The sequence below is a fragment of the Carettochelys insculpta genome, chromosome 16, assembly GCF_033958435.1.
Source record: "Carettochelys insculpta isolate YL-2023 chromosome 16, ASM3395843v1, whole genome shotgun sequence".
Lineage (NCBI taxonomy): Eukaryota > Metazoa > Chordata > Testudines > Carettochelyidae > Carettochelys > Carettochelys insculpta.
Window position 1 is genome coordinate 39,526,474 of NC_134152.1, and position 12,797 is coordinate 39,539,270.

The 12,797-nt window shown below is 42.2% G+C and overlaps 1 protein-coding gene across 3 annotated transcripts in view; it reads left to right on the forward strand.

The window, feature by feature from the left end:
- Nucleotides 1–12,797, forward strand: part of PDPK1 (3-phosphoinositide dependent protein kinase 1) — a 107,233-nt gene that overhangs the window by 66,779 nt on the left and 27,657 nt on the right. For all 3 annotated transcript variants that reach the window (XM_075010269.1, XM_075010271.1, XM_075010270.1), the window contains exons 8-10: nt 353–421; nt 7,729–7,825; nt 8,520–8,693. In XM_075010269.1, coding sequence (XP_074866370.1) covers nt 353–421; nt 7,729–7,825; nt 8,520–8,693 — 340 coding nt within the window. The remainder of the gene's footprint in view (nt 1–352; nt 422–7,728; nt 7,826–8,519; nt 8,694–12,797) is intronic.

The following is a 12,797-nucleotide window of genomic DNA, read 5'->3' on the forward strand; positions in this document are numbered from 1 at the left end:
TCTGTCTGAGGATAGGGGGCAGGGGGCCCATTGATTGTGCTGCCCTGGGGCCTCCTTGTCAGTGGCCCTGTTCAGATGTGTACCTGCATTATATACTATTTACCTCTATCGTATCTATTTTACTTCTCTTTATTCCCAGCTGCACTAGCTGGCTTCTCTTGCCAAATAATGTAGTAAGAAAAATATATGGATTGTGCTGAATTAGTCTCTTTCATTGACTCTGTTCTGGTGGTATCCTGACTGGTAGAAGCTGAGAATAAGTAATGCCCATGACTTTAAATGTTATATAGGTCTTCATACAATAAACAGTTATTAATATGGGTTGTTTATTTTTCTCACCATTCCTTTAAAGTTCTGACCTCTGGGCTCTTGGATGTATAATATACCAGCTTGTAGCAGGCTTGCCACCATTTAGAGCTGGGTAAGAGATTTCAGATCATATCTTGGATGTGAATTATAATTGTTTGTTTTAGTTTTCACTAAATTGCAGTTTTAAAGTGAAATTAACTACAGTATATCCTGAATGTTCTCATTATGATTTTAACCATTGTTCAATATATCTAATAATTTAGGGCTAGATTGTGCCTTATAGAATCATAGGGTTGGAAGAGACCTCAGAGGGTTATAAAGTCCAAGCCCCTGCTCAAATCAGGTCCAATTCCAACTAATAGTTTTTTCTAATATCCAGCTTAGACTTGTCCCACAGCAGCTTGAGTCCGTTGCTGCTCCTCCTGCTGTCAAGTAGTTGAAGGCTGCCATCAAATCATACCCCCCACTGCCCGTTCTTCTCTTCTCTCATTTAGACTAAATAAGCTTAAAGCCCTTGGCCTCTCTTCATAAATCATGTTCTCCAGTCTCATCATTTTTGTTGCCTCCACTGGACTCTTTCCAATGCATACACACCCTTTTTATAATAGGGGTCCAGAATTGGACACTATTCCAGATGTGACCTCACCAGTGCCAAATAAAGGGGAATGATCACTTCCCTAAATCTGCTGGGAATGTGCCTAGTAGTGGAGCCCAATATGTCGTTAGCCTCCTTGTCTACAAGGGCACATTTGTTGACTCATGTTCAGCTTCTCATCCACTATAATGCCTAGGTCCTTTTCTACAAAACTGGTGCTTAGCCAGTCAGTCCCCAGCCCGTAGCAGTGTTTGGAATTTTTATGTACTTAGAGCAGGACTCTACAATTGTCCTTGTTAAATCTCATCTCACTTCTTTTGGCTCAATATTCCAATTTGTCTAGGTCATGCTGGACCTCATTCCTACACTCCAGCATATCTGCCTCTTCCTAGCTGAGCATCACCCACGAACTTGCTAAGGGTGAAATCAATCCCCTTGTCCAGTTCACTAATGATTCTTCTTTGTGTGCTGTCCCCATGGGTGCTTCTCAGTAGGTGATGGGCTTGCCCAGCACTGCAGCATGGAGAATTTTCCAAGCAGCACTGAGTGAGTCTGTGCATGTGCAATCCCAGTGTGTGCTCTTCATGCTGTTAGGGATAGTGCACACAGCCCGGCTCTCTCCTCAGTTTCTTTTCAGCTGCCCTTAGCTGCAAATGGAGTGCAGCTCTCTCCTCTCCCTTTACACCTGTAGATAGAATACATAGCGTATAGTTATTTCCTGGCTTCTATACAGAGAGTTCTTGTTATGACCCATTTACTTCAGTTAGAGATGGGGAAAAAAAAAAAAAGAAAGCAGGAACCTTCCCTCTATCAGTTTTTACACTCCTTGTATATAGCTTGCTAACATGGCTACTTTTTTAAAAGAACAGAGAACAAGATACAAAACAAAACTCAATTTGTTCAAGAAGAACATATAAATGTGTCTAATGCTCAATTTAAAAAAAAAAAAAGTTTAAATTGCTGCTACCCTATGCCCACCTCAGATTCTGAATGTATTCACTGCCTTGGAGAGGCACATATTCCTCAAAAAATACTCTTGCATAGAATCATTCATAGAATTTTAGGGCCAGAAGGGACCTCAAAGTCATCTAGTCCAGCCCCCTGCCCAAAGCCAGACGAACCCCTACTAAATTATCCCAGCCATGTCAACTTGGGACTTAAAAAACCTCTAGGGCTGGAAAACCTATAGGGCTGGAGATTCCAGCACCTGTCTTGGTAACGCATTCCAGTACTTCCTCACCCTCCTGGTGAAATAGTTTTTCCTAGCATCCAACCTACACCTCTCTCTCTGTAACTTCAGACTGCAAGAGCCAGAGAAGACAGGGAGCTGAAATTAAAAGTGGTCCTCTTCGATAAAGCTCTGGAGCTGCTGCCGGATTCGCTGTCTACACTGGACAATGCCCTTTCTTTCAGGGACGCTATCCCTCCTTCACGAGGGACTCAGGCAAATACTAAGCCTTCCCCATTGTGCACCCTGCCCAGAGTGATTGTGGGGAAATAGATGGGGTACTTTGGGCACGCAAAACCCCGTGTTGTGTCTACCTCTAAACCTAAAAGCCGCTCCTTAGCAAAAGCATCTTCAGTGCCTGTGGCACCGGCAGCCCATGAAGCAGCAGTGTGGGTATCATTGGCACTGGCAGACCAAGCAGAGGCTGCTGGGATGAACATGCAGCCAGCACAAGTTGAAATACTGCCGTTACCTGTGCCGGATGCTGTGAGTGGCTATCACCTTTGATATAAGTCACTGAGGTACTATCGTTCACCTTGCTCCTATTGCTCCGCATATTAAATAGAGTGCTCACTGAGAATGGGTGGTCAATTTCCAGAACCCCTTCTATCACCATGTTCTTCTAGGACTAATAGAAATTTTGACTGCGGAAGTGCCTTCTCTTCATGACATTTGTGCCAGAGTGCAACACGTGTCACATTCCCTATGATCATCATCACCATTCACAGGAGCCTTACTATCCCAGACCTCAGTCACATTGATAACCCTGCTGCTACAGCAGTCCCATCAGGAGTCACTCAAGACCACTCTCTGCTGTACCACAGCACCAGCCATTCTGTATCTTGTTGGGCTCTTCACACAATGGGAAAGAGTGATGGTGATGAGAAACAATACAGAAAATTTACCTCTCCAAATAGAACTGCTTTTTGTCTTGGAGCTCTTGAAGGGGCATACAATCCACAAGAGTCCTTTTGCATATGATCTTGACTACTTTCTTTACATGAAAGAGAGTCACCTATCACTGTCTTGACTCTGAATCCAGCTTTTGGTGATCACAGCCTTCCATCCTCCTATAGAAGACTTCTTGGTATACACTCGATTGTAAGACGGTTTTGCAAAGGCTTACAAAACATTATGCCTTCTTGCAAACTTATACATCTGGCTTGGAATTTGTCCTTCATACTTTGACACCACCATTTGAGTGAATGGCCTTGTGTTCCCTAGCTATGTTAACTATGAAAACCTTGTTTCTAGTGGTGATAACATCAGCTCAGAGTGAGAAAGAGAGCTGCTTTGACCGGCTCTCCACCATACACACACTTCCACAAAGTGGTATTATGACACCATTCTGCCTTTCTACCCAAAGTGTGCTCCCAATTCCATGTCAATGAATCGTGTGTGTGTGTAATATATAACGTAGGGGGAGAGAGCAAGTGAGTTACATATCTCATCAAGCTGGAAGGGCCTTCAGGAGGTCAAGTCTAGTCCCCTGTCCTCTTGACAGGACCAAGCATCATCCCTGAGAGGTTTTTTTTATAAATCTGTTTGTCTCAGACCCCTAAATGGCATCCTCAAGGACTGAGCTCTCAACACTGGGTTTAGTAGGCCAGTGCTCAAACCACTGAGCTAATCCTACCTACCTTCTACCACAGGTTTCCCATATGGAGGCCAAACTGCACACTTTGGATGTCAGGAGGGCCATGGTTTTCTACATAGACAGGACATGATCCTTTAGAAAATCACAAAGATTATTTTTATCTATTGCAGAAAGGTCAAAGGGATTGCCTCTGTCATCCCAATGTATATCGGGATTCTCATCTGCATGCATAGTGCAATGTTATTTTATCCAAAATGAACCATTGCTAGCATTTCCACAAGATCAGTAGCAACATCTACAGCTTTCTGAAAAGGAGTACCCTTACAGGATGTATGTCGTGTAGCCACATGGTCCTCTAACCACACACTCATGACACACTGTAAATTAGTCTCATGTAGACAAAGATATATAAGTAACTAAGGTGATAGACTGAGTCGAATCCCACCATCCAGTTAGGGGGGTACTGTTCTACAGTTACCTACTATGGAGCACTTAAAGGGCCACCACTCAGAAGGAAAAGTTACTCACTTTATGCAATAATGATTGTTCTTTGAGATGTCCCCCACCCTTGGGTGCTCCACATCGCACCCACCTTCCCTCTACTCAGTGCAATAGACTTAGTTAGGGTGTTGATGAAATAACTTAGGAAAGAGTGGGTCTGCACAGCATTGTCCCTAGTGGTGCGAGTGGCACATGCTGGGATTGCACATGGGCAGTCCCACTCAATGCTGCTTGGAAAAGTCTCCATACTGCAGTGCTGGGCTAGCCCAACACCTACTGTGGAGCATCCCTGGGGGGACACATCTCAAAGAACCATCATTACTGCACAATGTAACTTCTTTTTTTTTTTCCAGCGACTGAGGACAGTCTGATGGCTCTGTAGTTCCCTAGTTTCTCCTCCTTCCCTCTTTTAAAGATGGGTGCTACATTTTCCTTTTTCCCATTATCCAGGAGTGTTGAAAGATAATGGCCAATGGCTCTGCAATCATATCTGCCAATTCCCATGGCACCTTCAGATGCATTAGATCCAGCTCCATGGGCTTGTGTATATCTAGCTTTTCTGAACAGTTCTTAGCCTAGTCTTTCCCCACTGAGGGCTGCCCACATACTGTGCTGTTTGATGCAGTAGTCTGAGGGCTGACCTTGTCTGTGAAGACAGAGGCAAAAAAAAAAAAAGCATTGAGTATTTTCAGCTTTTTCCACATCATCTGTCACTAGGTTACCTTCCCCATTCAGTAATGGCCACATGCCTTGCCTAACTACCACCTTATTTCTAACATGCCGATAGAAACCCTTTTTTATCATCCCTTGCTAGCTGCAACTCCCAGTTGCTCTTGAGCTTTCTTAAGTGCATCCATGCACATTTTGAGCAATATATTTGTACTCTTCCCTAGTCATCTGTTCAAGTTTCCACTTTTTGTAATCTTTTTTTTGTGTTTTAGCTCAACAGATTTCTGTATTAAGACAAGCTGGTCACCTACCGTATTTGCTTTTCATACCGCACATTGGGATAGTAGGCTCCTTTAAAATACAGCCAGCTCTTCTGGACTCCTTTCCTCCTCTCCGCTTCCCAGGGGATTTTGCTTGAGTTCCCTGATAGAGTAATACTATACGGACCCCGGACTTCAGAAAAACAGATTTTTACTCCTTCTTCCTTTGGCCAGGATCCTGAACTCAGCCATCTTATTTTCATTGCTGCCCAGGTTGCCACCCATATTTACTTCCCCTGCTAATTCCTCTGTGTCTGTGAACAGCAGATCAAGCTGAGCCCAGTCCCCCGGTTAGTTCCTTCAGCACTTCCACCAGGAATTAGTCCTCAACATTCTCCCAAAAAATTCCTGGATTGTCGGTGTACTGCTGTATTGGTCTTTCAGCAGATATCCAGGTGATTGAAGTCTCCTTTGAGAACCAGGACCTGTGATCTGGCAGCTTTCATTGTCTGAAGAAAATCTTGTTTGTGTCCTCTACCTGATCCAGTAGTCTATAGTAGACATCTACCACAACATCGCCCTTGTTACTTCCACTGCTAATCTTATCCAAAGGACTCTTAATGGGTTTTTTTCCTGTTTTTTATACTGGAGTTCTGAGCAGTCATACTTCTCACCAAAATATAGTGAAACTCCTCCACCTTTTCTCCTTGGCCTGTCCTTCCTGAACAGTTTATAACCTTCCATGACAGTGCTCCAATCATATGATTTGTTCCACCAAGTCTTTTATTCCAATCACATCATAGTTTCTGGACTGCCAGAATTTCTGATTCTTCCTGCTTGTTTCCCAGGCTTCTTACATTCATGTACAGATACCTAAGGCTGCATCTACACAGAGAGAGAGCTCGATTTTTAAAATGTCACTGTCTTCGCTGTGAATACCATTAGTTCAAATTAGTGATCCTAATACCAATAACAAAATGCCGATATTACCGAATGGGTATAGCATCAATTTCTAATTTAAAATGCCAAAGGCTAGTGTGGAAACACCATGTCTTAAATTTGAATTTGTTAACCTTCAGAAGTGTCCCGTATGCATGCCACAAAGCTATGAGGTGACCTTCCAGGTATTGCAGCTTCCTTCTCTGCTGCTCTTCATCCAGGTGTGCAGGAAGAAGGTCACAGGAAGCCCACAAGTTTTTTATTGAATTAGAATTAGAGTTCTGTAGCACCCAGGCCTTCAAATATAAAGGTCCAGACGTGGGGCTGATGGAACCAGGCGATGGTGGACAGGGCTGATAGCAGAGCTGCCTGCTGCTATGCCAACATCTGCAGAAGATGTGGCACAGGGAACCTAAGCAGGTTTTGGGGAGGGCTGAATTCTGTTACTGGGTGCTCTGAATTCTGGGACAGTGCTTTGCATTCTGGGATTCTAACATGAAACACCCACAAGCAACTGGGGCTAAGGCACTATGGGATAGGTACCCACAGTGCGTGGCTCATGTTGTCAAACTTGTATAGGGCAATGGGGTTGCAGAAACTCGACATGGAAAAATGGTGGGTTGAATATCAAAAAGGTTTGTGGACACTTAAATTCGAATTCATAAGGATGAGGTTAAAAGTCAAATTTATTAAAAATCAAATTTCTCTTAGTGTAGACGCAGTCTCGGTTAACTATTCGAATGCCTTGCTTTCGCAGTACAATTCAGATATTCTCCTGTTGCATTTTCCTCCTTGTTTCTTCCTGGTATCCCACTTCCCCACTTAGCTCAGGGCTTGTCACTATCTCACGATGAATCTAGTTTAAAGCCCTCCTTACTAGGTTTACAAGCCTGATCGCGAATATGCTCTTTCCTACTCTTGTTAGGTAGAGCCCATCTCTTCCTATCAATGACTCCAAATCCCTCCTTTTGACGCCACCTGCACAACCATGCTTTTACTTCCAAAATTGGTTAATCTCTACCTAAGCCTTTTTCTTTCAATGGGAGGATGGACAAGAATATGACTTGCATCCCAAACTCTTTAATATTTCTTCCCAGTATCACATAATTTTGCATTGGGTCGTTCTTGGGAGTATTGTTGGCTCCCCTGTAGAGAAGTAGAAATCGGTAGTGGTCCAAGGGCCTGTTAAGTCTTGGAAGATTCTCAGTCACATCCTGAATTCTGGCTTCCAGGAGCTAGTCAGAATTCTCTGGGAGCTCCCATGCAGTGTGCATCAGAATAGTGACTAACACATCCACAGAGGATATACATGCTCTCACCTGTATACTGAGTCAGTTGTGCTCACTTCAGCATTCCTGGCCTCATTCAGGCATCCGATACCCAAATGCATACAAAAAATAGGGAATTATTCTCAGTTCATGAATTTTGTCTATCCCTTGCTTGGGGCTGTAGCGGTAAGAGAAACCTTTGTGCTCTCTCCCACTGGTTGTCTTTGAAAATCCTCACGGGAGCTGGCCCTTAAAAATATATATATATATAATATATATTTGTGTGGGTGGTGGTTGTGTGTGTAATGCCAGGATAAAAGTATCATAGGCAACATATGACTAAATATTATACTTTTTTCCAGCAATGAATATCTTATATTTCAGAAGATAATTAAGTTGGAATATGACTTCCCAGAAAAATTCTTCCCCAAAGCAAAAGACCTTGTGGAAAAGCTTTTGGTAAATATTGAAGTTGTTGTATTGTCAGATGAATAAATTACATGTACTAAATGTGTAAAGTTTTCTACATTTGTATCCAAACTATTAAAAACTTTCAAACCCTTTTGAACAAGAATCCTGAAGGTTCTTGGCCTTGCATGGTAAAAACTTTTCGTCTTGAAAGTAAGCATCTCTTATTAAACAGCACTTAAAATTTGCTTTCATCTGAATTATGAAGATGTGTATAGGAGGAACACATCTATTAGTCAAACTGAAATAAATTAGATAATCACAAATACTTCAGACTTACAGCACAAACTTATGGACTCTTTATACTCTTAATTTATCTCTTGGAGAATTCTATGATGCGTTATTTATCTGATAATCTTCAGTTCTTTTCATTATAGATAAAATCTGAGTTAATGTGCATTACATTTAGAAACTTTAAGTATGATAGAATTATGGTAAGAGAGGTTTATAGTGTGAGAATTTTAAAAGTGCTGTTTTTCAGAGCAGGAGTGAAATGAACCTGCAGAAAATATTTACCTTCAATTAGTGCATATTTGTTAAAGTGGACAGACTAATAGTCACAGGGTTCTGCATGTTAGTGTGCAGGTTAAAACCCAGAAGGGATTACCGTTTTCCTGCTTATAAAACTTAAAATAATGGCAAGCAGTTATACCTTTAAGTTATACCTTCATTTTAACTTGCCCAGGTTCTGGATGCTACAAAGAGATTAGGTTGTGAAGAAATGGGAGGGTATGGACCTCTTAAGGCTCATTCATTTTTTGAAACCATTACATGGGAGAATCTGCATCATCAGACACCCCCAAAGCTTACAGCATATTTACCTGCCATGTCCGAAGATGATGAGGATTGCTATGGAAATGTAAGTGTCAATGGTACTATATTGCAACTTGAGGCTTTTACATAGAATATCGTCTTGTCAAGATAAATTATGATCAAAAATAGCTTAAATATCTTGAGATGATTAATAGAAATTAAAGGCACTACTGGTCACCGAATATTTACTGAAGTTGTTTTTCCTGAGGGAAAATGGGGGGCCTTCACCAAACATTTTCCTATGAGAAGTGTGGTTTTTCTTTTTACATAAATAATTCTTCTGAAAACTGAAGTGGGTTTTCTTTGGAAGTTTTGCCATGATATATCTCCCCATTTTCCTCTCTGGGTGGGCCTCACTGTCTGGATTACATCTCTCCTTGTGCACTGCCTCTGCTTTAAAGGAGGGGAGCCATAACTCATCATGGCAATGCTGAACAACCAGGGAGCTCCATCCGGGAGAGGAGACTGCTCCCATTAGACATCATGGAACAATTTCCAAAATGAAATATTTTTTTGTTTTGTTTTCTGCTGTAAAACTGAAATTTTCTGTCTAAAACATTGATAAAAATAATTCTTCAATTATCAAAATTGTCATGGTGGCTGCTGTATTTTTTTTCAACCAGCCCTACTTACGAGCGGGTAGCTCTATGTAGTATGGTGTGTTAGAGATGGTTATAAGCACATCTCAACGTGTTAATAGATATGTCACCTATAAACAACCTGTTGATTGTATGGCTCCTGTAACAATTAATCATTTGTTAATGCTATAAAATGGCTTTTAAATGGAACTTTAATATAAAATATGATCCTGTCTTTCTTTAGAAAAATTAGTGTTCTGGTATCACTTAATTCAGATAATCTGCAAGATGAAACCTTAAACTTCAGTGTAATGTTTTGGAAGTCTGAATCTTGTGTGTTAGTATTCACTTTTTTTTATTGCCTTTTTTTTTTAAAGTGGCCTGTACACAGATGCCATGTCTTAGATACCAAGAGTCTTTCACATTTTGGTGAGCAGTATAGCTACTGCCAAAATATTTACCTGAACAGGAAATGTTCTTTCAGAGGCCTTTATAATCTACTTTCCTTTCCTTAGGTAGAAACAGTACCCTAATACTACTTAATCGTCTTGAGGATCAGCCAGCAGAATAGTAAACCTTAATGTAGGATCAGTCTTAGCTTCTCTTTTCAGGCTCCTGAAGGCTCCATATCTCTGATAAATTTAATAAGTAGTATAACTTTTCACAGTCCAAGAGAAGATGGCAGAGACAATGCAGCTAACAAGCTATAATACTGTGATAGAGAGCACTGTGCCCATAAGCATCACTGTGTGGTCCAATCATGCTCTGTTCTTTCTCAGCTGCCTTTGGTTTGGGACAGAATCTTGAGCAGAGCCCTTCATATATCCATAGCCTTTAGTGATAGAAGTGTTTCCATTAAAACTTTGTAGATAATAGCCATTTCCTTGATTCCCTCCCTGCCCCCACCCCAAGAGAATAGGGGGAGAAAAAAGACTTTACTATTCCCTTGCTATTATATGTCCTTTCTAACTGGAGAATTTGCCAGTATCAGGGATGTGTCCAGATTCAAGAGATGCCTCTTCTGTTATGAGGTCATCCCCATGAGCAGTGGTCACTCATGGTGCATAAACTGTCTCAGGAATGGATATGCCTCTCAAGTGTACCAGTTGCTTAAAATAGAAGGCTCTGTCCAGGAGCTAAAACTCTTTATTAATGGAGATCTTTCTGCAACCAGCCTCAGGTCCTGGGCTCCAACGCCTTTCCAACATGATTGCCTTTTGGACATTCATCATCCAACCCTCCATGCCACCAAAAGAAAATCTGTTCTCTCACCGAGGCCATGTCTGCCCTACAGTGATCTTCCAAAAGACCATCTACACACATCTACATGCAAAGCAGGTCAAAAGAACAATCTGCTTTTCTGAAAGAGTGTCCACGCAGCCCCTGCTCTTTTTTGAAAGAACAGGACAGGGATTGAACAATCCGGAATGATGAGGACTGCTCTTTTGAGAGAAGGGTCCCTGGAGTGCCTACACAGGCTTTTTTCTGAAAGAATCTTTCGGAAACAGTGCTCTTCCAGATCTGGGAGCAGAAGACGGCTTCCAGAAGAAGATCCACAGTCTCTCTTTCAATTTCGGATCAAAAGACTTCGTTTTGTGTGTGGATGCTGTGCATTGTCTTTCAGAACAGGGCCTGATTTTCCAGAAGGACTTGCTAGCGTAGACATGGCCCTAAAGCATGGTCCAAGCTCTGAGGAACTGCCTCAAAGAAAGGCATCCCCAGTGACATAAGTAGCCTCAACATCTTCAGGGGGTGAGAATTAAGCTTCTGCAACCATATGGGCACCTCCAGTATCCAGACATAAGGAGAGTTCTGAGGATCCTAGGCAGGATGATAACAGAAATACTGTCACTTTGAACCAAGAAGCACAGTGCAAGAATTTTGAAATTGGTGCTAGCCACCTCAAATAAAACAATTGAGAACTTTTGGCACAGACCAAAACCTTATCACCAACCAAGCCCGTCACAATAGCCACATCTTTTGCACTGAGAGAGCCCTCTTCATTGAGCAAGTCCCCTGCACAAATGTGACTCTCAGCAGAATCTATTGGGAGAAAATGCACTTGTCACTGGCAGTGCCCTGAGCCTCTATGCGGCCGTCAATTCTGAGGATGCTTCTGCAGCTGCCAAAAGTGTTTTGATACCCAGGATACCTGATCATCTCTCATGCAGAGTTGCCTTTTCTCTGTAACAAGTTACCTGAAGCTCATGCCTCTTCCCAGAGACATAGCACTCTATTCTCTTTCCTCACTGAAGACCACACTGCTCTTTTCTAGTGAGGGCGGGAGAGAAGTACTTCATTGCACTGCATATTCCATCAACATAGGGCATCCACACAGTTAGCTGCTTTTCCTTCATATCTGGATAATAGCAGCAAACCAGGTCTTCTATAAACTGCGATGGATAAAACACCACATATCCAGTTCCTTACATTGGCCCTATTGGGACTTATGAGCTGCACATATAGTACACTTTCCCAAACCATCAACAGAGCAGTGACAAACACATTCTCCATCTTAACCAGTCTCTAGACTGCCTGACATTGATCCAGAAGCAGGAGAGGTGCAGCAGAAAGAAACTGAGGAAGAGGTTACACTGTCACCCACTTCTTCTCCTTATCTTCCCCTAATGGTCTCATTATTCCGTCACCTCCAGCATCAGCGAATGATTTTAAACATTTCCTAGAACTATTCCACAGGATTGCAGATTCTCTTCAGAGCCCTCTGAAGAAGCCATTGAGCAAATTGTTCTGTTGCTTTCTATCTTACAGGCCTTTATATCAGTGAAGATAGCATTCACAATCAATAAGGCCCCATTAGACCTTGCCAAAGTGATCTGACAGACCACAGTGTCAGCATCTACCCGCAGGTGAGTGAACAAGAAATACTTATCCTGGCTAATGACATGGAATTTTTTTCCTAACCTACTCCAAACTCCTTGTAGTCACAATGTGGTGCAAGAGAGAGGGCAACGACACTACTCCTAGAAGATCTCCCTTACAACAGGGACTGGAAGACGTTAGACCTCTTTAATTGTATAGCATATTCTTCAGCTACACTGTAGTTCAGTATCACTACTGATGAAGCACTTCTAGCCAAATATAATCAGTGTTCCAAATTTCAGGAATTATGTCAACATCTCCCAGATGACAAAAGGGAGCAGTTCTAAGGACTGGTTGTGAAAGGACAGTCTCTCCAACATGAGACAGCTGCCTGTTCTATTGCAACATCAGTTGTGAGGAAACGGGTGCCACAGCTTCGCCTCTCTGAGCTCTCTAGAGAGGTACACTCCGCTGTCAAGGATCTACTCTTTGAAGAATCTAAACTGTCTGCTGAACTCGTAGATGAGTCCCTATATTCTATAAAGGATTTTGCATCAAAACTCTATTGGCTCAGCTTATTCCGTGCATAGCTGCCTACCCCAAGGTCATGACCTCCACTTTTCACACCTCATCCGCACTTATGCACAATGCAGGCAGCAGAGGCTTCCTCCTAAGCGCAGATGGACATCAATATAAGGGGCTACATCTCACACCCACCTCAAAACAGTAAGCTTTAGTTGAAGTCCTAGGGT